Genomic DNA, 25,461 nt, shown 5'->3' on the forward strand with positions numbered 1-25,461 from the left:
TAGTCCTGATGAAAATGCATCTACACTACAAGAAGGGGAAAAATAATAATTTGTGGCTGCACCGATACGGTCTAGTATGAACGGCTGCCTACCTACCCAATGTTCGGAAGATTGGGATCAAGCCACTACGTAGTTCTTAATATTTAAATCAGAATATTTTACGCATAAGCAGGGAAAAAATCAAAACAAATCATAATAGAAATGTGTACCTTCTGTTACGCATAAGAAGATGAAAAGCTGAAACAAATCACAATATAAATCTTTGTAGATTAGTTAGGCAAAACTACTAACATGAAACAAACATTAGCTGTCACAACCAACTGTCAAAATCAATTATTTTTGTTTTCAGAAATAACAAAGAGAGAGAGAGAGAGAGAGAGAGAGAGAGAGAGAGAGAGATCCCTCCATTTAGCTCAATCCATAGTTGTCACAACCTACAAAATAAAATAACAAAAAGAAATTAGTTAATATTTACAATCTTATATAAGTTCTATTATATATGAAAATTTTTAAAAAATAAAATCGGATGGTAAGTGTGTGAGATCTTACCTGTGAAATTGCGGGGGTTCATGGATGGATGATAGTGCTTAAATGCCACCAATCGTCATAATCATTGGAAGTCATCGCATGAACGGTCAAACGTGAAAATGGTCAGCAGCTTAGATTCAGCCAGAATCGGATGGTTAAGATCACTGTGTTGTGTGATTTTCAGGCCATGTTCAATCAGAATGGGGACCAAGATTTGAATGGTTCAAATAACTCACGTGTGTACCGTGTGCATGGTGAATGGCTTACTTCAATTGCCATTCACATCGCCATAGTGGAAGTAGGAGTGTACATCGAGTCGAACTGAGTTGAGCTGGCCTTAGCTTGATTCAACTCGGCCGCCGGCTGACCTTAGCTCAAATTCGGCTTGGCTCGGTTCGTTCAATAGCTCGGCCCAGCTTGGGCCGAGTTCGAGCTAAGATTGAGATGAGTTTGTCATTGAAGCATTTCCACAAACACCTAAACCGCACCTTTAAAATCCATCGATTTCCGGTACAACAAAAAAGGCACAAACCTCTTGATCTTGCATAACTTGGTTCCTTGCATGAACGTTTCAGAGCAGAATCTTTTAGTTGATGCGGTGAAGATCATCGAGAAGATCAGAAGAATAAGATCTGCAAGCGGAAAGACGATTAGGGGCAAAATCTTTTAGCTAAGTTTGGTTCCTTTCATATGTAAATCTCGCTGGGAGAAATCCCCTTCATTTCGAGCAGCTCTCTCTCTCTCTCTCTCTCTCTCTCTCCATCCATTGTCTAGAAATTCAAATAGCATAATTATACAAACTTTTTCCCTACAGTTCCCAGATTTCAAAGGTCAAGCACATGGAAAAGCATCAAGGTAAAACCTACCACTCTGTGTAGTTGATCAAGCACATGGAAAAGTTGAGTTCCTAATGCAATAAATGATGGAACTGACATGATATAGTGACATCATACCTGGAAGTACTGATATTAGCAACTTACCACTCTTTGTGTAGTTGATCAGCTGAACGGTGATTTCCTTCTGTTCTTTGATAGCCTCTCTAATTTTAGAGATAGTTCCTTGATCTGTATCAGGGCCTTGAAGAAACCTACAGCATCAACTGAATCTTATTGTTTAATTGTGGTCTGATAAGGGTGATCTCACAATTTTAGTAGAAAATAAGAAACTAAGGACTGGTTCACATTCATCAAATTCAAAAGGATTTAAATCCTTTAGGTTCCAAAATGCACTTCATTTGGAACTAGATAATGAATGGCTTGGATCTCATGAACTTGTTCCTGGGCAGATTGTGGGCAACTTAACATGCATGAGTCTAATTTATTTGTTGAAACTTGTTGTAAGTCTACCACTGAGCCATGAATGGAGACCCAGCTAAAAAAAATCAAACTGTTTTGCAACTCAGGTAGACCCCGATGAAAATCAAGGGTAGGCATCTCCTCCCACTTTGTTGTGTCCCACCACCTTTTTAGGCCCTAGGATCACAAGGTAATTCATCCAGTGGATGGATTACATTTTGTACACACATCATATGGGATGAGGGTCTTTTTAGGTAATCTGATATCGAACTGGAGACCTCATGTATGTGTTCCCAAAGGTTCGCACTGAGTTCTTGTGAGAACTGGCTCTAGGGAGAAAACTTCGTACACACATATGACAAATGCTCACATCTAACTAGCTAGCATGTTGGGCCCAGCACGGTTTTGGTTTGATAACTTCCCTACCCATTTAGGTTGTCCCACCAAGAAAATGGTACTAGTGTTCCACATTCAATGTACAAGATAAGCCTACATGATCATAAGAACGACGAGGCCAAGGCAACGCACTTGCTAGACCCCACCTAAAGAACATATATGCCTCAGTCATATGTGGGGCATATAAAAACCAAAGCCATTCAACAGTTGGGATATACTAAAAAAATATCATACCAATATTATAGTAAGAAGTTCCATTAATCAGCCACAGACCGGAAACTTTGAAAGCTTAGAAAAACATGACCCGGGATAAAAAACCAGGATAGTCAACCCATCAGGCAACCTGAGCCATCCAAACTAAGGAATAGAGTAGATGGTCTGACTCATAATAAGTTTGTGGCTAACCTAATGTTTCCATTGGTCTATTGTTCACACATGGTGATATTTATAGCGTACCCACCTTTTATATGGCTCATATTATCCACACAAGTGATACATTGATGAGGTGTGAAAGTTTATTGCAGGAAAAGAATTGCATGTGAAAGTTCACATGCACCATCCAATGTGAACACTGCTCATCTAAATAAATATATTCTCACTATATTAATTGATATCTATGGTAGTTGAAGCCTTAGAATAGTTTCCTAACTATTCAAAATAAGAAGTTTACCATGTAGGCAAAATATATAGCACTAGCATGGTAAATTTGTAAGAGATGCAATTTTGAAATGCTTTTGAAGTAAACAGTATGCAAAAGTCAAAAAGTCCACTCAATGTGCAGGCCAAATGTGTGCCTTGAATGAGTATATTGGGCATGCCTCTTAAAATGAGTGGACCAGCCTTACTTTTGCAAATGATTATCTTCATGCTGGGGGCTACCTTGTCCCACATACTCAAGTAGGCATGTGTAAAGGTATGTTTGAGGCTAAAATACCTTTTGGAAATAATTGACAACTTCTCCCCTCCCAAAAGCTGTAACATGTTTCATCTCTTGGTATAGTTAAAGGGGTGTGCTCTTACCTTTTGCTCTCTATGTGGTATGTGCGTGTGGATATAGAGAAAGATGGTTGGAAATAGATAACTTCCAACTTATTAAGTGAATGTAACATCAAAACCTTCTAAAAGGTTGGGCTCACTATGAGGATCAACCCAGTGCAAAAATCAGCCCATTTCTCCTTTTAATAAAAAAATAAATAAAAGGTGGGAGCTCACCATCTATAAGTGTGTTGATGAGAAAACAAATTGTATAGACATTTGGGTGGGCTTCATGTAAACTTCTAACTCACCTATTTTATAGAGCCACAAACTATAACCACAACATTTGCAAAAACAGAGCCTGGCTCCAAATCAGGAAGTAGATGAGGACAAGATCAATTATATAAATGAATAACTGCAGATCACATTTATTAAAAAAGAAAAAAGAAAAAAGGCAAAGGACAAGATCAATTATATAAATGAATAACTGCAGATCACATGTACTCTTATAACCATCTTCCTAATATTACAAATATACATCCATATGAGATCTAGACAGCTCATCTGTTGTGCCATAAGCCAACAGTCAGGTTGATCGGAGCCCCTTACGGGAGAATTTCTGCTCATTGTATATAAATCATTGGTCAGACTTTTTTCTAACCATCGGTTTCTAATCAACATAAATCATCAAATCAGAGGATAAATTCATCCCACCAGTGTAAGTTTATAGGTGTAGCCCATCCAAACAGGGGCCTAGCAGATGAACGATCTCGATCCTATACATCTTTGCCACTGTCATATGAATGTAGATGGAGAGCTCAATAACTATTCTGCATATTAGTCATTACGTTATTGGTCACATTTTCTTCCCAGGCAGGCATTATCTTTGAAATAAACATCCCAAACCGCAATGGAAATCAAATACTGCACATATCAGTTTCTCAAATGCTACCTATTACCAAAAAAGGCATTATCTCTATTCTTTTCTTTTTTCTTTTTTCAATTTCTCTGTTTTTTCTCCCAATCAAAGAACTACACCAAAAAACGATCTCCTCCCCAGAAATTTCAAATCCCTCAATTAAAAGAAAATTTTAAAAAATAAATTAATTAATATTCAAAAGATCTACATCATCAAAGCACAAATGAAAAACATCAGACAACATTTTTTAAAAATAAAAATAAAAATACTATGAAACGATCTCAACATTAAAATGCAGCTCCAGAAACCCCCAAAAATCGTTGCAGAACACAAATGTGACTCCAAAAATCCTAGAAAACATAATGCAGGTCGATGAAACCCTAACCTTACAATGCGGGAGACGAGATTGAAAAGATTGCGTTTGCTCTTACCTTAAATCGATAAAACGGGAAGCGAGAAAGTAAAAGAAACCCTAGATCCGATGCGAACGCAATAACCAAACGGGTCCGCCTTTGAAAACGTGAACTCGTTGAGATTTGCGAATCCAAAGAAGAGCTCTCTCCTCCAGCATTTAAAGTGAGAGAGAGAGAGATAGAGATGGAAAATCGGTAGTAGGGTTTTCTGAGAGAATCGAGGGAGCGGGTCGGAGAAAAATTCCAGAGCTTTTACCTTTATTGCTGCTACCGGGTGTTGCAAGAAGGAAAAAAGGAAAGAAGATAAATACGAGGGGGAGGTAGAGAGAGGCAGAGAGAGGGAGATACTGCGGTATAGGCCTTTATGTTTTTTTTTTTTATAAAAGAAACAGAGCTTTTGCCCGCAGCTGTTAAAACGGGCTGCGGGCAAAGGGTAAGCCCATCAGTCGGCTAAGCCCTAATTTGTTGTAGTGGATCAAGCAACCTTGGCCATTCAAATGGCCAAGCGAATGGCTTTCCGCGGCAAGCTATTATTGAATGTTGTCTGTTGATCTGTCTCTTCGTATCTAGATATGTTTTAAAATTCAGATGCATATGGAAATTATGTTTATGTTGGTGACTTGACTAGATAGCTGGCTAGTTCACTTTGTTGAGTTTTGAGTTGACTCAATGAATTTTATAACCCTGCTACAAAGTATTGAGTTCTTGTGGGGTTCTTGGGCTTGATATTTTCCTTTATCCATAGCTAGGAAACATTGTGGATGGAGGAAATGGAGATACGATAGACAACCATTACTATCATTCCATGGTAAACATCTCCCTTCCCTTTCTATATGATGATTTCCTCATCAATTAAACTCGAGATGCATTTTTCGATGTAGGAAGACAGTTGATGCATTCTTTTGGTGTAAATGCTTGCCATTTCTTGATTTCCTGGGCAAGGATATTACCTCGTGAGTAAGAAAATTTTCACTTCATACTAGTATTAGAATTATTTAAAAGATGGTAATAATTTTCTTAAACAATCTCAAGTGGAAGAAGAGTGGAAGTCAATCCTACTGGAATCATGTTCTACAACAAGCTTATAGATGCTCTTATACTTGGAGGTAGTGTTACCCAAAAGGCTTCACAATCATGCACATTAGTGGATACCTGAAAATTACTAGATTGATAGACTCGCAACTCAACCTAGTCAGCTCTGTTTGTCCAAATTACCTCATGCATATGACCAATGTTTGAAAGCTAATTGATCCAATGACTGAGTGTACATCGATAGGATTACTTTCTTGTATGTGGCATCTTATGCTATTCCATCTAAAACATTTCCCTTATTCAGAAGTTTGGAAACTTCCAATAAAGTTGCAGTTCATGATTAGAAGATTGCTTAAAATAGCTACGTGCAGTGATTCAGTATTAATTTGCGTATGTTTGCAAGGATCCAGTGTACAACACAAATGAAGTAAAGGAGGCATGAGATTAATGTTTGCAAATAATTTGGAGTGAAGTAGTTATTTATTAAACTCGAGGTGCATTTTTCGATGTAGGAAGATATAGATTTGATGCATTGTCTCGGTGTAAATACTTCAGTCCATTAATAAGGTGTTTTCGTAGTTGTTTCAAGTGCTGAGGTCGCCAGCGTGAAACTGGTGATGGTAAGAGCCATTAATCTTCATAGCTGTTTATGTTAAAAGTTATTTGTTGAGAAATGCCCATGTCCGGGCCCTACATGAATGCATGCAAGATCCATACTGTCCATCCAGTGACCACACCATGTGTGTTGTAGTCCAAAGCTCAGGTGGTGGTCAAATCATCAGATGCACCACATGAGCCACAGCCGCCTCCTTTGGGTTACAACAGGTGCACAATAGGGCCACATGATGGCTGACATGGATCTTGTGCACGTGAACAAAAGGAGATGCAGATTTTGGATACTGCTAGCAAGCCTTGCGCAATCCAACTATGAGATTGGAAAGTTATTCTAGCTCACATCTTTTCAGGTCAGAGAATTGGGATGTAGAAAGAATGCAGGCAGTGAGACCGTCACTGGCAGAGGCGCGTGCTATTGTAGGTTAAAAATGCAAATTCTTCTCCATACAATCACTTGAATCTTTATATTTTACTTGAATGCAACTTCTTTTTTTCTTTTTTTTTTTTAAAAACCTTGTGTGCAGGAACACATAAGCCTTTTGACGCCAGTCGTGCTAGGACTGGATAACATGAAGGATTTTTTTTTTAAAAATGTATTGAAGACCATTTTCGACTCATTGTTGTAAATATTATATATATATATATATATTTTATTATGAAGTAATATAATTTTTATTTAATATTCAGTTTTAATTGTATTGCAACATTTTTTTAGTTTCAAATATTAAAAAAAAATTATAGGTTCCAATTGAATTATTAAAAATAAAATAAAATTTATTGGCTTGTGTGCAGATTACATGGCTTTTAACCGGGGCTTCTTAAATCTCTATAGCCATTCGGAAGACTTTTACTGGCACCTGTATAGACTTTTATTGGCACTTTTTCGTGATTAAATGTGGCTAGAAATCATGCTTTGGAATATCTTTACCGATGCTTGGATAGACTTTTGCCGGTGCTTTGTCAACTTTTATCGGTGCTTATTTAGATACTACCGGCGGCCACTAGAAAGCGGCAGTAAAAGGAGAATGGGCGCCGGAAAAGTTTATTCAATTACGGTGACTGAAAAAGCACCAATAAAGGATGATTAGCATCAGTAAACCCTTTACCGAAGCACCCCTTTGTCGGCACTAGTCCATGCACCGACAAAGGTTTTACTGGCGCTTTTTTGACCTTTATCAGCACTTTTGACCGCTAGTAAAGGTCTTGTTTCTATTAGTGTCTCGGCCCTTTCTAATATACTAAAATAGAAAAACAGTAGTTGCCCCCTCATAAAAATACATAGGAGAGAAATAAGGAGAATTTGAACCAAGGTTGTCACACCCTAAAAATTAGCACTCGAGTACAGAGATACCGGTCCTGAGTTCCTGGATGTGAACCAAACAATAATGCACATGTGACCTCATTCAGATTCAAATTTATTCAACATATGAATAATCAGAGTTGCGCGATTCAATTTAGCAAAACCAAAGTGAGGTAGAGATAACAAAAATCAACAAATATAGTGCAAACAGTCAAAGTACAATTAAAAAATGGTGTCTGCCCAAATGAGGATTATACAAGCCAAAATATACATACCTAAGAAGATTAAAGTGTAGAGTTTTCAGTTTACACCAAATCCTCCAAAACATAAAGACGGTGGCACAAGACGATCTATGTCTACTCGTTTGAGGTCTCATTAGTACATGTATCAATGATATACTTGTTGGTGTTTTAAAACACCATCCTATGTGGGAGTAAATAGCTAACTCAGTGGTTCCATTAGTTCTAAGTCACACATGTTATCGACTCAATCAGCGTAGTTAATGATAAAATAAGAAATCAAGTACTTCCTAAATATTCTTGTTAAATGCATGAGGGAGATTATTAAATGATGCATGCACCTCATAATCTAACACTCCCTCATCACGTGACTCTAATGCCAAATTGCCACGTCCTATCTAATGTAATACTATTGATGCATATGTTAGCCGAGTAATTATTAAATTTTATTCATCCAGCATATTGGCGAAGCTAGGATACCGACGTCATATCACTAGTCTTTATCCGAATCACGTGACTCGTTGCTACATGTAATAGCTCCCCACTAGTGTCCCTTGATGCAAATTTAGGTGTCACCTGTTTATCTCACAAATCAACAATTCCAAAGGTAAGACATGATACCTAAATGTATGAGGATCAACCTAATATTAGTCATCACGCAAATACTGAGTATGATCACTCAGTTCTGAGGTACGAACTTATCACATAAAACAAAATCACTACAAAAGAAAGGGGCTCGTCACCCAATTTCATTCACGCCTGAGTTGTTCAAACAGTACTCTAGTACGAAACCATCATATGGGTAATTTAACAAGGGTCGTTCGAATAATGATTTATCACCTCCATTAGTGATTATTGGTCACTATGGGGAGGCTCATCACTCTAGCGTAGGCCAATAGCTCAGACACAATGTCTTATACCACCATGCTCGGTTCATGAGTCTTAGTGTGATTATATCGCACTAACGATTATGAATGGACACATCCATTGAGAACGGAGTATCTTAGATTCTATTTGGTTGTATCACACATTTTGAATATACATAATCAATCGGCTAGCGGACTAATTCGATGGATATGGGAGAACCCTGGCGCAACTGACATTGGGTGCGAGCATCTCGTATAGTCCAACTACTATTGGTCGTCCGCATTCAACCTGGATCGATCGAACAAGCCTAGGGTGGCCGCCCTAACTTGGGTCACCCCTTTAGTTCGAGCGGTTAGCCAATTGACCCAACATCGTAGCAATCCTAAGTATTGTTATGAACTAAATAATACATCACGCAATTATAAAATAAGTTTTACTACACAACCACTTAAGCATTTCATCGAACATGTAAGCATTTATGGGGTACTACGTTAACCAAGGCATTAAATTATACATGTGACCATGCATAAAGTAATACAATCACTTAAGCATTAAATCAAGCACATGAGTATCGATAAAGCAATACATTCCGCTATTATAGCAAAATCATATCTAACAAATAACATATATTATAACAAAATCAAAAAGTTAACATATTATCATACATGAATTTATCTACAAGCAATTAATCATTAAATGAGACCCTCAAGGGTTAATAAAAGATAACCTAAAGATAATGGTCTGTACCTTCGCAATGATTTGACTGACTTACTTAGCTCATAGGGTTAAGGTGTTAGGGAAAGATCGTCGAAAGACCTAAACAAGCATATAAGCTTGTGAGATTAGGGATAAATAACTATATTGAACCCTAAATTACAAGTGTGATTCAATATTTACCTCCGATCATTATCAAAAAAGCCTCAATGACTGCTCCAGTTATGACGAGGCGACAAGAGAGGGGATGAAAGGGTGGAGGTACACCAACACTTACACCCTAAGCTCCCTTTCTTCTCCTTTCTCATCTTTCTCTTCTTTCTTTTTCCCCTTTTTCTTTTATTATAGGCATGAAATTTGTATGGGAGGAGGGGGTGCCCAAACAAGGGCCTTATATAGTGCCAGAACTAGTGCAAATTGCCCTAAAGGCTTAGTTTTTACTATATTAGCCCTAGGGGAGTGTGTTTCTACCCTTTGGGGGCCACTACAAGGTGTAGGACTTGACACCCACCGTTAGATAGCCCTAGTGATGATCTACGCATAAATACAATCAGCCTACCATTTGGACGCGTTGATCGACCGGTATGATCAGAAGTCTGTTTGGAGGTCACCGATGGTCAATCGGGGCCACGACTATATGAATATGTATGGAGAAATATCGTTAGTTGATACCTCAACTTTGGCGATGAATCGACGATCCGAAAGTCACAACTTCATGAAAGAACAAAGTGACTAGTTTCACTTAAGTTCTGGGTCGACTCTCAGGAGTTTCAACATCCGGTCAAGGGTTCAAGTTCCCATAGGTGGTGAAATTCCACTAGGCATGAGTGTGTGGGGGTGTGTGCGTGCATGTATATATATATATATATATATATATATAAAGTTTCACTTAAGTTATAGATTTCGGCATAGGGGATCTACGTATTTCAAGCATTTGGCTTCCAGCGTAAGTTGAGCAGTTCTGGGTACTTTCTTTGTTCTCCGCCCGCGATAGGCATCAAGCCTAGTGAGATGGATATTATTCTATAGTCTCGGGTTTAGTGAGCCCACTAATGAACGGTCTAGAGCTTATTTAGATAATCATGACACTTCTGAAATGAATTATTTATCGAAATTTTTTGTGTGCAATGATTAGGGTTTGGATTACCTAAGTTCATAGTGTGACCTATTTACAACTAGTAGAAGTGATGATTCGATTATAATCACCCTAAATTATCTGTTCTTAAGCTAAAAGGATACTGGGTCAGTTTGGTTTGTTAATTAAGATCCGACCCCTAGTTGTCTCGCTTTAGGTAAATCTTTATTTAGTTACGTTTGGCTCGATTAGTCAGTAATAGGTAGGTTAGATTTGGGCCTCATGTAAACAAATTACGAAGCTAAACTCGATGTTTGAGTGATCGGGTGGATTTGTTGACTTTGTATGATTGATTAATCGAATTTTTACGGTTCTTTACTAGTACCACTCACATATAGGCTCACCTTGAGCGTCAATGGTCAATAAGTGAAAATGTAGGCTAATTACATTGAGACTTTTCAAGGATTTTTGAAAATTCAAGACGTTACAAAGGTGGTGATCTAGAACGGTGGAGATGTTGACCGCCCATCACAACCAATCATCTTTTAGGTCTGGGCACTCTAAGCAAAGGCCTTGCACTTCGGAATCATGTGACTCAAGATAAATGTTTGATCCCCTGTGTTTATTAATTTTACCATGCATGCATATCTGATCCTAGTAGCATAACTAGAGCCACTAATTGTTTTCCAATTATAGATAACAACAAATCTCTACGGCCTGGTGTCATCAACGGCTACCACTACAAATTGGCTCTCAGCCTAGTCTTTCGAAACCCCCACATGCCCATCAATTCAGCTAAATCCTTGTCATTGTGTGAATGAAGTCCTTTTCATGGTCCGCATGTCTTGAAAAGACAATCTTCTCGATGGGGTGAGACCATTGTGTCCATGTGAAGCGACCCAAATTTGTGCAAGTGAGATTTTGTTCCAATAGTTAGTGGTTTTACAATGCCTCTAGGGTCATTTATTCATGGCTGACTTTTGGTTGCATCATTCAATGCTAGTATTAGATTTGGGTTAGGCAGTTCCCTCATGGCCTTAGGGTTGTGTTACGAAGGTGGGTTGATTTTGATGGATACCAATCTTCTTAAAATTGGAGCCCCATGTTTGCAGATGATTTGATCAGGTCCCCTCAGCCATAGGCACTTGCCAAGCATACAAGCAAATGTTAGATGTCCTTGATCGTACTGCGAGAATGACTGCTCACTAACTTCCGTGCAACGAATGCGGCAAATGTGGTCAGAGGTTTTGAAAATCTCACGGTACCCATAGTTTCAAATATCGGCAAAATTTAAAATATCTCATTTTTATTTTGATATTAACTAAAAAAAAGTAAAACCTTAAGGATATTGTTCGATAAATAAATATTTAAAATTTAAATATACTTCTTAATTGACCCTAAATATGCAAAAAAAAAATAAAATTAGGTGAAAATTTCCAAAAAAATCCTTAGAATTTGAAAATCTCCAAAGAAATTTTCAGACCTAGTAATTGTTGGGAACAAGATATTGTCCTCCAACCGGTTGCAACAAGGGATGCAAGATCTACAACCCTGTTATACTCGTGTGCAATTGAGGGTTTTGTGTCTAGCACATTTTCCAGATTGGCACACATGTGCGAGAGCCAGCGATTCATCAGCTAGATTTATGAACCTGCGATGTCCCAAAAATATGGCCCATCCAAGCTCATTTAATGGGCTACGTATGGGTGTGACATTTGCAGTTCATTGTATTTTTTGTAACAGTAAGGAAAGAAATGTTCCACCTTATGATGTGGCCACCTTGATTTTTTCACTACGACACTTTGATGGTAGGCCCCATCTGATGAATGGCCTAGATGTTTCACATATTTGTCACTTTGGCAAGTCTTCTGCAATGAAAATAGGCTGTTTCGATACCAGAAATTATTTTATTATGTTAAAGGAAGATCGGAGCAAAAAATAAATGAAGTAGACTTGAATGGTTTAGCTGTATGCCGCCGAGACCAAAAACTGATGGTTAGGAGTAAGTTTATACACATTGAAGGCTTATAAGGGCAATGGGAAGGCCCAAAAGGATGTTGATGAGGTTGTTAAAAGAGACTGAACACCTTATTGTCTAACTGAAGATTTGGACCTTGATATATAGAGTGGAATGATGGAACAAGATTCATCTAGCCTACCACAAATAATTGGGATAAGGCTTAGATGAGGATGAAGATGATATTTCTCATATTTGGTTGTGGCTAATGGTCATAATGGGTTGGGCAGCTTGCCTGCTGTATGAGCCCCATCTGACTTTTGTTCAAGCTTGGACCTATTAGCTTTGTATGTGGACCAAACTTGGTCTTTGCATGCATAGCCCGCTGATTTGCCTAGATAGGCTTGGGCTCAATTCATTTTGGTTCGACTTTGCTCAAAAACCTTATATGTACATCTTATATCCTAGGAATATACCATTTTACGTCAATGTTGGGTAATCAATGCATCTTAAATGTAGATAGTAGATTACTAATTTTGTTTCTTCAAGTTTTTATTTATTGGCCAAGTTGGGTTGACCAAGCCCCACCTTTTTTTTTGTTTTTGAGCTCAAGCATGGGTCAGACTCAAGCCTTAAGTCCTTAAGTGCCATGATGGTCGAAGAGATATGTGAAAGTAGTTAAAAAGAAAAACTACCGGTAAAATACACTAGGAAAAACATTTTCAATTTTTATTTCCTAACCGAATATGGTTTAAAAGGACATTTAAAAAAAAAAAAAAAAAACTAAATCAGTTACTGGCGAATCCAAACAGAATCTAACATGAGCTTGGTACCATTTTTTCGATTGCCATGAATTAGGTAATTGCTTTGTAGATTCTCTTGTTCTATACAATTGATGATGTATGAATGTATATCGAAAGTTACTATTCCATACCATGTAATATTGAAAATGTTTGGGTTTCTTTTCAATTGATTTTGGACTGAAGGGAAAGGGTTGTGGGCTCGGCATGCCGTGGAGAGTGTTCACAGACTAGTGTAAGGGATGGGAAGCTTAAAAAGGATTATTCTTGGCTTTAATTAAGTCCTTACGCGATAAGCCAAACACCAATTGAAGAGAAATGGGTCACTAACAATAAAGATCAAGTTGAACGGAATATTAAAAATTATTACCTTTTTTTGATAGTTATTTTCTTCTCTAATGGTATTTTACCTTTGATTGCAGCCATTTTCCTTTAATGCATTGAAAATTTGCTAAATTTTCTCCTTTTCTTTTTTGCTAGATTTGGAGACTATGATAATGGGCAAGGAAGTTGCCTAATTTCTTCTCCTCTTGCAACCAAATCCTATGGACTTTGGGTTAGATTAGTTGAGCGTAGAGTCATTAATTCCACTTTTCTGTAATTCTAGATCTCTGCACATATCAACTCACAAGAGATAGTGGTGACTCATAATTGTGATGATTCGAGCCAAACTAACACGGTTTCAAATAGCGATCTCACTGCCCATAGTTTTTTCCATCTTTCCTCTCTCTGCTTTCACTTTATATTCCCTTCAATGAGCATTATATACTGAACGTTCTCTTCATAGATAGAATTCTTTGCCACTTGGAGGTGGGAAACTAATTAGTTCAACAACTAGTTTAAGTTTTGCGTGGTATCTGTTGTTTTTTATACATAATAAAAATATTTATGTAAAATGTGGAAACCGAAAATCAAGATGATCTGAACTAAAGACAGGCTGAAGCACGTCTGGGACGCTGTCCTTAAAGTGTTATTTGCCCCTACTCAAGTGAATTGAGTATGCTGATAGGTTACAGGCAAACCACTTCTAGGATACAACGAGCCTGATGTGGGTCTGCATTCAGAAAAAACGAAGGCCCACCAACTGGAACTTTGTTACACTCAGTCTGACAGAAATACAATGAAAGAGAAAAAATCCAAAAAAAAAAAAAAGAGAGAGAGAAGAATATGTATGTAAATGAGACCACTGCACTGGTCTATTCTTCTTGTTCTTCAGCTATTGGTTCAATTGAACTGTTCTAGACCACACCACTAGTCTGTTCTTCAAGCAAAGGTTCAAACCCTGCTGTCTTGCTGGAATCACTAGAGTATAGGAGAGGAGTGACTGGCTGTCTCAGTTCGTATGGGTCTGCTGGAGTAGGTTGAGAGATGGTTTGGAAACCCATCCAGGCCCTTTTATAGGCTATGGTGGCTGGGGGTTATTGTTCAGAGACATAAATCTCATTTATGCAATTTCTAGCTATTGGGAAACTAGTCGTCGTGCGAAATGCAAAGTGCGCCACTAGCGCCTCTACAGCCACACTACCCCATATGCCCACGCCCTCGCACCGAAACCGTGATCATGACTGTGACCGTGACTGTGACCGAGACCAAGATCGAGACCGAGATTGAGCTCGTGCCCGAGCCTAATCGCGGGCACGCGCAGGTGTTCCAATACTACGCACTGGAACACGCAAGTCCCATGGTCCATGGACTATGTGGACAAATAATAAGGTACTCCACACTTTTCATTTAAACCATAAAATTTTATTCTTTTTTTCCAATGTGGGACTATTCCCAAAACCCACAAAAAGGTGTTTTTCAAAACACTTTTATTTAATATATATTATATTTTAAAATATATTTTAAAATCAATATTTTTTCAACAATCCCCTTCTTGATTTTTAAAAATATATTTTTCTCGATTAAACATTTCTGACAGAATAAACAGCTTATATGCATAAAGAAAGATATCTTTCGATTTTAATCTTTCCTTAGTGTAAGTATATCAAAACTCTGTCGAAATGACTGGTAGCCGTAGCATTGAACCAATTATTCCTAGACAACAAAGTCGGAGAAACCACACACATATTCGCTGTGTTAGTTAGAGTTCCCATAATCTTGCTCAGCACAATTAATGACCATGTGCTTATCCTATTTCATGAATGATCCTAAGAGAAACTCCTAACTCTCATGAGAGATGGCACTATATCTATGTTCATATATGTGAAATCCTTCCAATGTCTTCGTTATTATAAGACACTTGTCCTTTAGCCTGGATTTCATTAAGAGTTCTAAGACTCAACCTTCTTTCGTAACGCTCAACACTTATCTATTATGGATGAGGTTTTATAATTTAGTGCTGAAAATTTTCCACATATCAGTGACTTGTTCTTACCCATTAAACCTAAAATAAGAGATTTTCTAACTTTGGGTTGGGTTACCATCACTAGTGGAACTTTGGTTGAAGAGTTTCAACCCCATCCCTCTAGATGTAGCCTTTACTACTTCTCTCGGTAGAGGTTTAGTGAAAGGGTCTGTCAGGTTATTGCTTGATTTCACATAGAAAATAACAATGATTCTATCTCGAATTAATTGTCTAACATAATCATATCGAAGACTGATATGTCTAGACTTACCATTATATGTGCTGCTATAGGCTTTAGCTAACGTGGCTTCACTATCACAATGTAGTGACTGACATAGGCTTTACACAGAAATGGATTTCTAATAGAAGATCCATTAGCCACTCAGCCTCTTTGCCTGTTGCAGCCAGGGCTATAAATTCAGACTTCATAGTCAAGTGTGTTATGCAAGTCTGTTTCTTGGATTCCCAAGATACAACTGCACCTCATAGGGTGAATACTTACCCTGCAGTAGACTTGTTGTCCTCTGCAATCGATATCCAGCTCGCATCAGTATATCCTTCTAATATGGCAGAAAATTCTGAATAAAATAGTCTTAAGTTTTTGGTTGCTTTCAAGTAACCAATGACTCTACTGATTATATTCCGGTGTTCAATACTGGGGTTACTAGTAAACCTACTAAGTTTACTCATAGCATATACGATGTCAGGTCTAGTGCATTGCATAGCATACATAAGACTCCCTATAGCACTCTCATATTCCAATTATACAACTGTTCTTTCAGTATTTTCTTTTAGCTTGATACTTGGATTAAATGGGGTCTTTGCTTCTTTTATATTTAGATGGTTAAACTTGTGTAGTATCTTCTCAATATAATGAAATTGACACAAAGCATAACCCCACAATATTTTTTAAATTTGATACCTAGGATGGTATCAACTTGTCCAAGATCCTTCATTTTGAATGCGGAAGATAAAAACATCTTTGTTTCAGTCACACCTTCCATTTTATTACTTATTATTAATATGTCATCAACATACAGACAAATAATAATAATACAACTATCATCTACTTTATAATATATGTATTTGTCGGCTACATTATGGATGAAACCATGAGATAGTATTTTGGAATCAAACTTCTCATGCCATTGTTTTGGTGCTTGTTTTAATCCATACAGTGATTTGACTAATCTATATACTTTGTTTTCATTTCCTGGTAGAACGAATCCTTTAGGTAGTTCCATGTATACCTCCTCATTGAGGTCACCATTCAGGAATGCAGTCTTTACATCCATTTGATGGATGTAAAGATGATGTATGGAAGCTAGCGCAAATAATATCCTAATGGATGTTATCCTAGTTACAGGACAGTATGTGTCAAAGTAATCTATCCATTCTTTTTGTTTAAAACCTTTAGCTACTAGTCGAGCTTTAAAGGTTTGGATAGTTTCGTCAGTGTGATATTTCTTTCTAAATACCTACTTACAACCTATGGGTTTAAAACCTGGAGGTAAGTTTACTAGTTCCCATGTTTGATTTGACATTATAGATTCCATTTCATCATTAATAGCTTCTTTCCAAAAAGCTGAGTCTCTAGAGGATACAACATTTTATATGTTTTAGGATCATCTTCTATAGTCATCACTATAGGTATTTTTCTCATAACATTTTCTCTATCTCCTTGTACAAGATGAAAAATGACGCGTTGTGAGTCTATATAGTCATCTCCTAGACTCTTCTCTACTCTTGTCCTTTGACTCCTACGAGGTTCAACAGGAGTTTTCACTATCTGTGGAGCTATGCTATCTGATTTTCTATTAGGAGTTTAGATTTCATTATTTTTTGACTCTAAGAATTGTGAGTTCTCAAATAACTCAGCGTCTCTTGATTCTATTATTGTATTAGACTCTATATCTAGAAGTCTATACACTTTACTATTTTGTGCATATTCTACAAATGCGTACTTAATAGCTCTTGGTCCTAACTTAGTTCTTTTTGGATCAAGGGTTTTGCAATATGCAAGACACCCCACACTTTAAGATATCTTAGGTTATGTTTTCTACCTTTCCATGTTTCATATGGAGATATTTTATATCCTTTAGATGAAATTCTATTTAGTATATAGCATGCTGTAAGCAATACCTCACCCCATAGGCTTAGTGGCAACTTTACTTTTATCAGCATTGAGTTAACCATTTCTACTAATGTTCTATTCTTTCTTTCAGCTATTCCATTTTGTTGAGGTGTGTATGGCGCAGTACATTGATATATTAGTCCATATTCTTTACAGAAATATCGAATTCATTGGAGAAGTATTCTCCTCCTCTATCACTATAGTGAATTTTTATCTTCTTATTTAGTTTATTCTCTACTTCTGCTTTATATATTTTAAACATGTTCGATGCTTCATCTTTACTCTTTAACAGATAAATATACACATATCTAGAATAATCATCTATAAAGGTTATGAAGTACTGTTTACCTCCACGAGTAAGAATACCGTTTAACTTACAGATATCACTGTGTACAAGATTCAATACTTGAAACGATCTTTCAACACTTGAAAAAGGTTTTTTCATCATTTTGGATCATATGCACACTTCACATTTATCGATTTCATTATCTGTGTATGATATTAAACCATTCTTAGCCATGAACTTTAAGGTACTATAGCCTATATGGGCTAGTCTATCATGCCACAGTCCAGCGGATTCAACCATATACGTAGAATTGCTACTTTCATTTGGAGAAAACTTAACCATCCCGTTACAAGTATATCCATTTTCGACAAAATTTTCATTCTTTGACAGAATTAGTTTACTTGACTCGTACACCACCCTTATGCCTGGTTTACCTATAAGATCTTCAGAAACTAAGTTTCGCCTCATGTCCAGGACATGCAGTACATTAGTCAGAATTACTTTCTTTCTAGAGGTGAATATCAGTTCGACAGTTCCTTTACCGACGACCTTCGATCGGACTTCATTACTCATTTGGATTTCTTGACCATCGGTCAATTCCTTATAGGTTTTGAAAGCTGATTTATCGTAGCACACATGTACTGTACCGGTAGTATCATACCACCAACCTGGAACTTTGCCTTGGATGGTATTCACCTCAGTGATCATGGCCACAATATCGCCTTCTTTTACTATGCTTGCCTCTTTTTTAGATTTGTGATATCGGCATACTCGAGCATAGTTCTTTTTTTTTTCCACAGACATGGCATGGGCCTTTGAACTTTCCGTTCTTCTTTTGGGCGTTTTTCTTAAATTTTCCTTTATTAGGTTTTAGGGAATCATTCTTTTCAGGATTCTTGTTATTAGTGTTTTCTACTGCATGCACCCTGAACGAAGCATTCCCGTTATCATTCTTTCTGTCGCGGTTATGAGATTCTTTCTCAATTCTGAGGTGTTTTTTGGATTTGTTCCAGTGTATAGTCCTCAGTTTTAAGTAGCAATTTTTTATAGTCTTTCCACATTAGTGGCAATTTAGCGATTATAGCCCCGACTTGGAATGATTCAGGAAGATCAATTTTGATGGCTTTGATTTTATTTACTATAAGCTGTAATTCTTGGATTTGGAACAGCAGCGGTTTGTTATCTACCATGTTGAAGTCAAAATACTTAGTCATGAGAAATTTGTTGGTACCTTCTTCTTCAGCCCTGTATTTGAACTCTAGAGCGGCCCAGATCTCCTTTGCTGATGACGTCTGTTGGTACAGATCGTACATGCGGTCGGAGAACGCATTCAGAATGTGTCTTTGACACAAGAGTTCGTCTTCGGCTTGTTTGGTGCGGGCAGCCACCTATTCAGGTGTTTCGTTGTCGGATGCTTCAAGTAGTGCTTGCAGATTTGGATCTAATATGCAGTAGATCTTTAGCGCTGTCAGAAGAAATTTCAGCTTGTCTTGCCATCTCGTGAAATTGGTTTCATCGAACCAATCATGACGTATCAAGTCCTGATTCATCAACTTGATGGATGAAACACTGTCGGCTTCCATCACAAATAACACTTTAAGATTGTTGTTTTTTATACAGAATAAAAATATTTCTGTAAAATGTGGAAACCAAAAATCAAGATGATCTGAACTAAAGACAAGCTAAAGCACGTCTGGGACGTTGTCCTTAAAATGTTATTTGCCCCTACTCAAGTGAATTGAGTATGTTGATAAGTTACAGGCAAACCACTTCTAGCATACGACGAGCCTGATGTGGGTCTGCGTTCAGCAAACACGAAGGCCCACCAACTGGAACTCTGTTACACTCAGTCTAGTAGAAATACAATGAAAGAGAAAAAATCCCAAAAAGAATATGTATGTAAATGAGACTAATGCACTGGTCTATTCTTCTTGTTCTTCAGTTATTGGTTCAATTGAACTGTTCTAGACCACACTGTTGGTCTGTTCTTCAAGCAAAGGTTCAAACCCTGTTGTCTTGCTGGATTATTTATGAAAGACGGGTGGTTACAGGAAGAATTGTTGAACGGTTCAAATTCAACAGTACATGTACAGCCTTGATGAGCGTTCTAACTTATTTTTGGCACATGGCATATGGGTTATTAGAGAGAGAGAGAGAGAGAGAGAGAGAGAGAGAAGAAGTCCTGCAATCCAAATTCAATCATACATGTATGGTTGACTAGACAAGTGTTCTAACCTAATTTCCTATATATAACACATCCACTGCACACTACTAACAGTTAAACATGAGCCTGTTCAGTTGGGAAATGAGGTGCTGGTAGCCGTTATGGACCGATGTTCTATCAAGTATCTAGGTCTGTCAACATGCCAGGCCTGACTTGAAGAAATGTCTATCTAAGTACAGTCAGATGCAAGCATGGCCCAATATTTTAAAACTAAAGTCTAGGATTCGAATGCTCAAGTGAAGTTAGAAAATAAAATAAAATAAATAAATAATAGTAGAGGTATATCCCAACAGCTAGAAATTGCATAAATGGGATTTATGTCCCTAGACCATAACCCCCAGCCACCATAGCCTATAAAAGGAGGGCCTGGATGGGTTTCCAAACCATTTCTCAACCCACTCCAGCAGACTCATACGAACTGAGACAGCCAGTCACTCCTCTCCTATGCTCCAGTGAATTCATGGGTTCGTGTTTAGCAATTTTCACGCTCTACAGTTTAGAAATCAAACTATAAGTTTATAGGTTTGCAGAGCATTTTATTGTATGATAAAGCATTTATTGCAAAGAATTTTTTATTTTTTTTTAATTTTGAGAATTTGTTAAGTATTTAGTGTTTTTTTTTTTTTCCCCCCTGAAAGATTAAACTTTTCCTCCAAATTGATAGATTTATGGCAGAATAGATTTGTGAAATCCCCAAAAATAAATAAATAAAATAACTTTTAAATGTGCGGATTTCACAATCCTTATACCTACCCCAAAAGAGTGGGTTGTTTAAATGGATAACCCACTTAAGTTTGGTTGATCTGAATTCTCCATTGAGTCCGAAACACATTTCATAGTTATCGTACAAAAATATTAAAGCCCTGAATGAGATGGTTACACTTGCCTAATTTCATAGTTATCTAATCCATCTTTGATTTGGCCTTATTTTCTACGGCCATCCATTTTCAAAGCCATGTATGAGATGTCTACAATTGCCTAACAAAAGTGATTCTTTAGAATTACAAGCAATCCATGATAAACACTAACAAATAGATGAACCAAATTATTAATTGGACCTACTTTTATATGAATTATTTTGACCGTCCATTTCAAAGACATTTTCAAATGCTTCATATTTATTAGATCTGTGTGATGTTTGTTTAATGGCCCATAAAATATGAACTGAACCCAATAAACAACCATAGATTATGAGTCCCAATGCAACCGTAACTTCATGCCCAACAGTGTTTTTTTTTTTTTTTTTTTTAAGAAAAAAAAAAAAAACCATTTTGGCCGTTTCTTTCCTTCTCTTAATCCCAACACCATTCAAGCAAAGAGAATACACCCCATGGCCATGGGCCAACCTAATGCATGGTTTTAAATAATGGCCGATGTGTACTATGTATCGGCCATGACGGATGTGATAAATTGATAATTATCATTATCAAAGAAAAACCACGAGAAAAAAAAATAAGAAATAAATAAATATTATGTTATTTACTTAGTCCTTCAATAAAGTATAAAGTAATTTATCAATACATGGAAGAATTTTTAATTGAAAAAACAAATATATACAAAGATACAAATAAAATATTATTTTAATATTTTTTAATTTTAAAATTTTCACAAAAATACACCCAATAAATCAGTCGCATGATGATACAATCGGTATAATACTGTTTATCAGTGTCTACCGATACAGGATACTTTGAACCATGAGCTAATTAAGGTCAAGTAGACTTTGGGGAGATCTTATGACTAGACGTTAAAACTAAAATATAATAGAGCCATCCCCCTGCAGACACGTGGCAGGATGATCTGCCATTCAAGATGGGCCAAAAGTGGGCCCATTCATGGATAACCCATGTTCCCAAAATCAGACATCAGTAAACATTAGTAGTTCTTTTTTTTTTTTTTGTTAGTCACTTTCTAGCACTCCAATTTGACAGTTATAAGCTTCTGTTTTTAAAAATTGCTTTGAAGGCAACTGATTATATTTACATGATCATCCAATATATGGGGTGTAATTAATTGTTTTCCAACTATACTAGGCCCCACAAAATGAAAGGTCCTCATTAATACATAACCTATTTGTTGAGACAGGTATCATCTTATTCACAATCCATGGGCTCTACCACAGTATAACTAAAAAGGTTTCGTGAGGAGCAGGCCGCTTATCCTATCATCTCATAGGATATATCGATGAATATAGACTGTTGTTCTTTTCTTTTCTTTTTTCATTTTTTTTCTTAGGCAGGCTGTGGCCCTAATGTTGTCTTGATTAAAGGGTCCAAAGCATTAAATTAATATGCAAATGGACGGCTGAAATGAAACATGCGCAATAGACCCATTCAATGGTCACATGGTCATGACATATGCTGACTCGAAGAGCCTACATTTTTGGGCTAAGGCTCATACAACCTCTCGTCTACAAATATGTGTAGTTTATATGGCTGTGACCATAGTTCAAAAACACCAAAACTCTATTTGAAACCCAGTCAAGTTGAATTGACTCGAGCTTTTTTACCTTTTCAGTAATATTTTATTTTTAAAATAAAAATAACATATAAATTATGTTGAACTAAAAGGACAAGGGAAAGGCACAAAAGCACTTGAATAGAAGTAGCAAGAAAAGACGTGAAGATAGTTTAACTAAGACCCGACGCTTGATGGAGTGGAATAGCAAGATAGAATTTAGACAGCAGTCACCAATTACTTATGATAAGGCTTAAATGATGAAATTGAAATTATGTCCAAGTTTTGCTGATCTGAATCAAGGTTTATTGCGTTTTGGCTTCTTTCTTCCTTCTTCTTCTTCTTTTTTTTTTTTTTTTTTTTTTGAGCTTTGGTTGAGTTCTAACATTTTTTTTTCGAACTAAATAGAGCCTTATTGAGTCGACTCAGCGAATCAAGTCAAGTTTTTAAATGGTTGGGGCATTTTGATCTCTGACTCAGTAAGTCGAGTCAAGTTTTTTTCAGAGTTTTTAAATGGTTGGGACATTTTGATCTCTCTCTCTCTCTCTCTCTCTCTCTCTCTCTCTCTCTCTCATGAGACAAAGGAGAGGTCTAAGGTCATGTAGCATGTAAGTTAACATAGACGCTCTAATCCGAGGCTGAGCCTCCTCTCCTTTTCCATCACTTATCAAATGATTTTTATAATCATGTCTGTAGCTTACTTTATCGTTTCCAAAATGCCCTTGGCCCATTAAACAACTAATATATACCGTCCACATCCTTCACTCAACCGCAACCTCACTAATTAAAATCCCTTTAAGCCACATGGCCCATTAGATTACTACTGACTAAACCATTGTCTTCTTCTAAACTACTTAATAAAAACATTTTCCAATAGTTGCTGGTTTCCCGACCAGGTGGCCTTATTCAAGATACTCTCAACCCTCTCATGGCATCTGCGCCGTCCGCTACATCCGATTGGAAGGCCCACTTCTCAACCTTCTACTACAGCATTACAGCAGTTACCTGCACAGCCATCTTACTAATTACAGTCAAATTCATTGCTATGGGATGGTGCTGCCGGCATCGTCCAAACCATCGGAGGTTCAGTGAGCCTCTTGAAGACACGATTAGTGTGCCCGAAAATTACAATGGGCAGTCGATTCCGATGCATAAGTACCGGAAAGAAGACACCCATGTGGGATTTTCAGCAAATGAGTGTACAGTGTGCTTGATGGCTTTCTTTGACGGCGAAGACGTCCGGCAGCTGCCCAAGTGCAAACACTCCTACCATGCTCCTTGTATTGATATGTGGCTCTACTCTCACTCCAACTGCCCACTTTGTCGTGCCACTGTTACTGTGCCTAGTGTGCATTGCCGGGCCCCAGTAAAGGGGAAGATATGCATCAAGGTTCGACAGACCCCAGCAACATGGCTTGAGTACTAGTTAATTAGGTGCACCTAGCATTACAAAGGTGTTTTCCCCCCCTTGAAATGATAACTAAGAAACTGAATGTAATACTAGCTTTTGTGAGATGAAGATTGAATCATTTTTTATATAAATCATAGTTTCAAAACTCAAAACCCAACAGAACTCTTTCTTTGCCCCCCTTTCCTTAGTCATCTATCTCTGGCCACTAATCAAAGGGTTAGAATCTCTCTCTCTCTGGGAGATGCATGAGCCACAAGGATAAGAGGATTATCATATGAACAGTCTGGATTTCCTCAATCATCTATTTAGGCGACTAATCAAAGGTTTTAATCTCCTCTCTGGGAGATACAGAGCCGAAGGGATATCATAGGAACAATCCAGATCACAAATTGCCGGCTCCACATATACAAAAAGGTGTCTCCCTCCACATCACAAATTCAAAAACTGAACTGAATGTTGGACCGCAAGTTATGGTCCACCCAGTGAACAACTTCCACCAGTAACTTACTATTAAGTGAACAGCCCCATCCACTCATCATGTGGGCCACACTATAGAAAACAATGTCTAGCCATTGATATATATATATATATATATATATATATATATATATATATATATATAAGTTTCATCCACTCAATGAGTGGATGTGAGTGAATTTTGCACCATGCAATACTCATGGTGGGGCGAACCTACTGGACGGATCGGATTTGGCTTCGACACATGAAAGGTTGGAAGCTAGTGGGTGGGCCATAACTTTTTGTTGGATTGGTAGGTTGTGGTACACTCCATTTTTAGATCTACCTCTTTTTAAGCTGACACCTACCAGTGAAAACAGATACATGGTGTGGATGTTGCATGGTTTGTCACAGTGGGACCCAGAGAGACTTTGTTGCATAATCCCCTCCTACCATGCTTATGAGCCAGCTACTTGCAAAGGCGAAGAGAAGTAGAAGCGAATTACTCTCATCAATAAATTGAGAAAGACAACCCTTTGGCCGATGGGACAGCCACACTTAAAATTACTTATTAATACCCCTCTCCACCACTAAATGCAGGGGTAAAGTTGGCCAAATGCTATATACAGTAAATAATATTTATAAAGAACTTTAGAGCATATAAAATAAGTTATTGATGGTGTGTTGGATAGGACTACTGATTTTATGTTAGAAGTGATGATTTCAATTGTCACTGATGCATCCACAGCCAATCAACTTGCTCATAACCAGTGTTCTGAGTATTGGAGATATTATCAGTAACACAAGAAAAGTATCCACGAAATATAGTTGATATATCACTATGTATCAATGCATGGGCGATATATTTGAAAAAATATTGCAAAAATCTCCTCAGTATAAATAAATCCCAGGAATCACTTGTATCAGTGATATTTTCGCCAATACTCTCTTGAAACAGAGTATGTGCATAAATGGCAGAATTTTGAGGTACCTAAAAAAAACTGGACATTTTTTTAAAATC

The 25,461-nt window shown here is 37.3% G+C and overlaps 1 protein-coding gene and 1 long non-coding RNA gene across 2 annotated transcripts; one reads left to right on the forward strand and one right to left on the reverse strand.

Moving 5' to 3' along the window:
- Positions 1-3,854: 3,854 nt before the first annotated feature.
- Positions 3,855-4,826, reverse strand: LOC131231151 (uncharacterized). Its single transcript, XR_009164220.1, has 2 exons — positions 4,545-4,826; positions 3,855-4,024 (listed from the first exon to the last, which is right to left on the reverse strand). It is a non-coding gene; the product is annotated as an uncharacterized LOC131231151 (long non-coding RNA).
- Positions 4,827-23,501: 18,675 nt separating this feature from the next.
- On the forward strand, positions 23,502-23,999 carry LOC131230528 (RING-H2 finger protein ATL52-like). Its single transcript, XM_058226438.1, has one exon. The coding sequence runs from the start codon at positions 23,502-23,504 to the stop codon at positions 23,997-23,999; it is 498 nt and encodes a 165-aa protein (XP_058082421.1).
- Positions 24,000-25,461: the final 1,462 nt, after the last annotated feature.

Source organism: Magnolia sinica, chromosome 17 (genome assembly GCF_029962835.1).
Source record: "Magnolia sinica isolate HGM2019 chromosome 17, MsV1, whole genome shotgun sequence".
In the NCBI taxonomy this organism is placed as follows: domain Eukaryota; kingdom Viridiplantae; phylum Streptophyta; class Magnoliopsida; order Magnoliales; family Magnoliaceae; genus Magnolia; species Magnolia sinica.

Excerpts from the sequence above, each read along its gene's own strand:
- LOC131230528 (XM_058226438.1), top strand. The coding sequence starts at position 23,502 with ATGGCATCTGCGCCGTCCGCTACATCCGATTGGAAGGCCCACTTCTCA.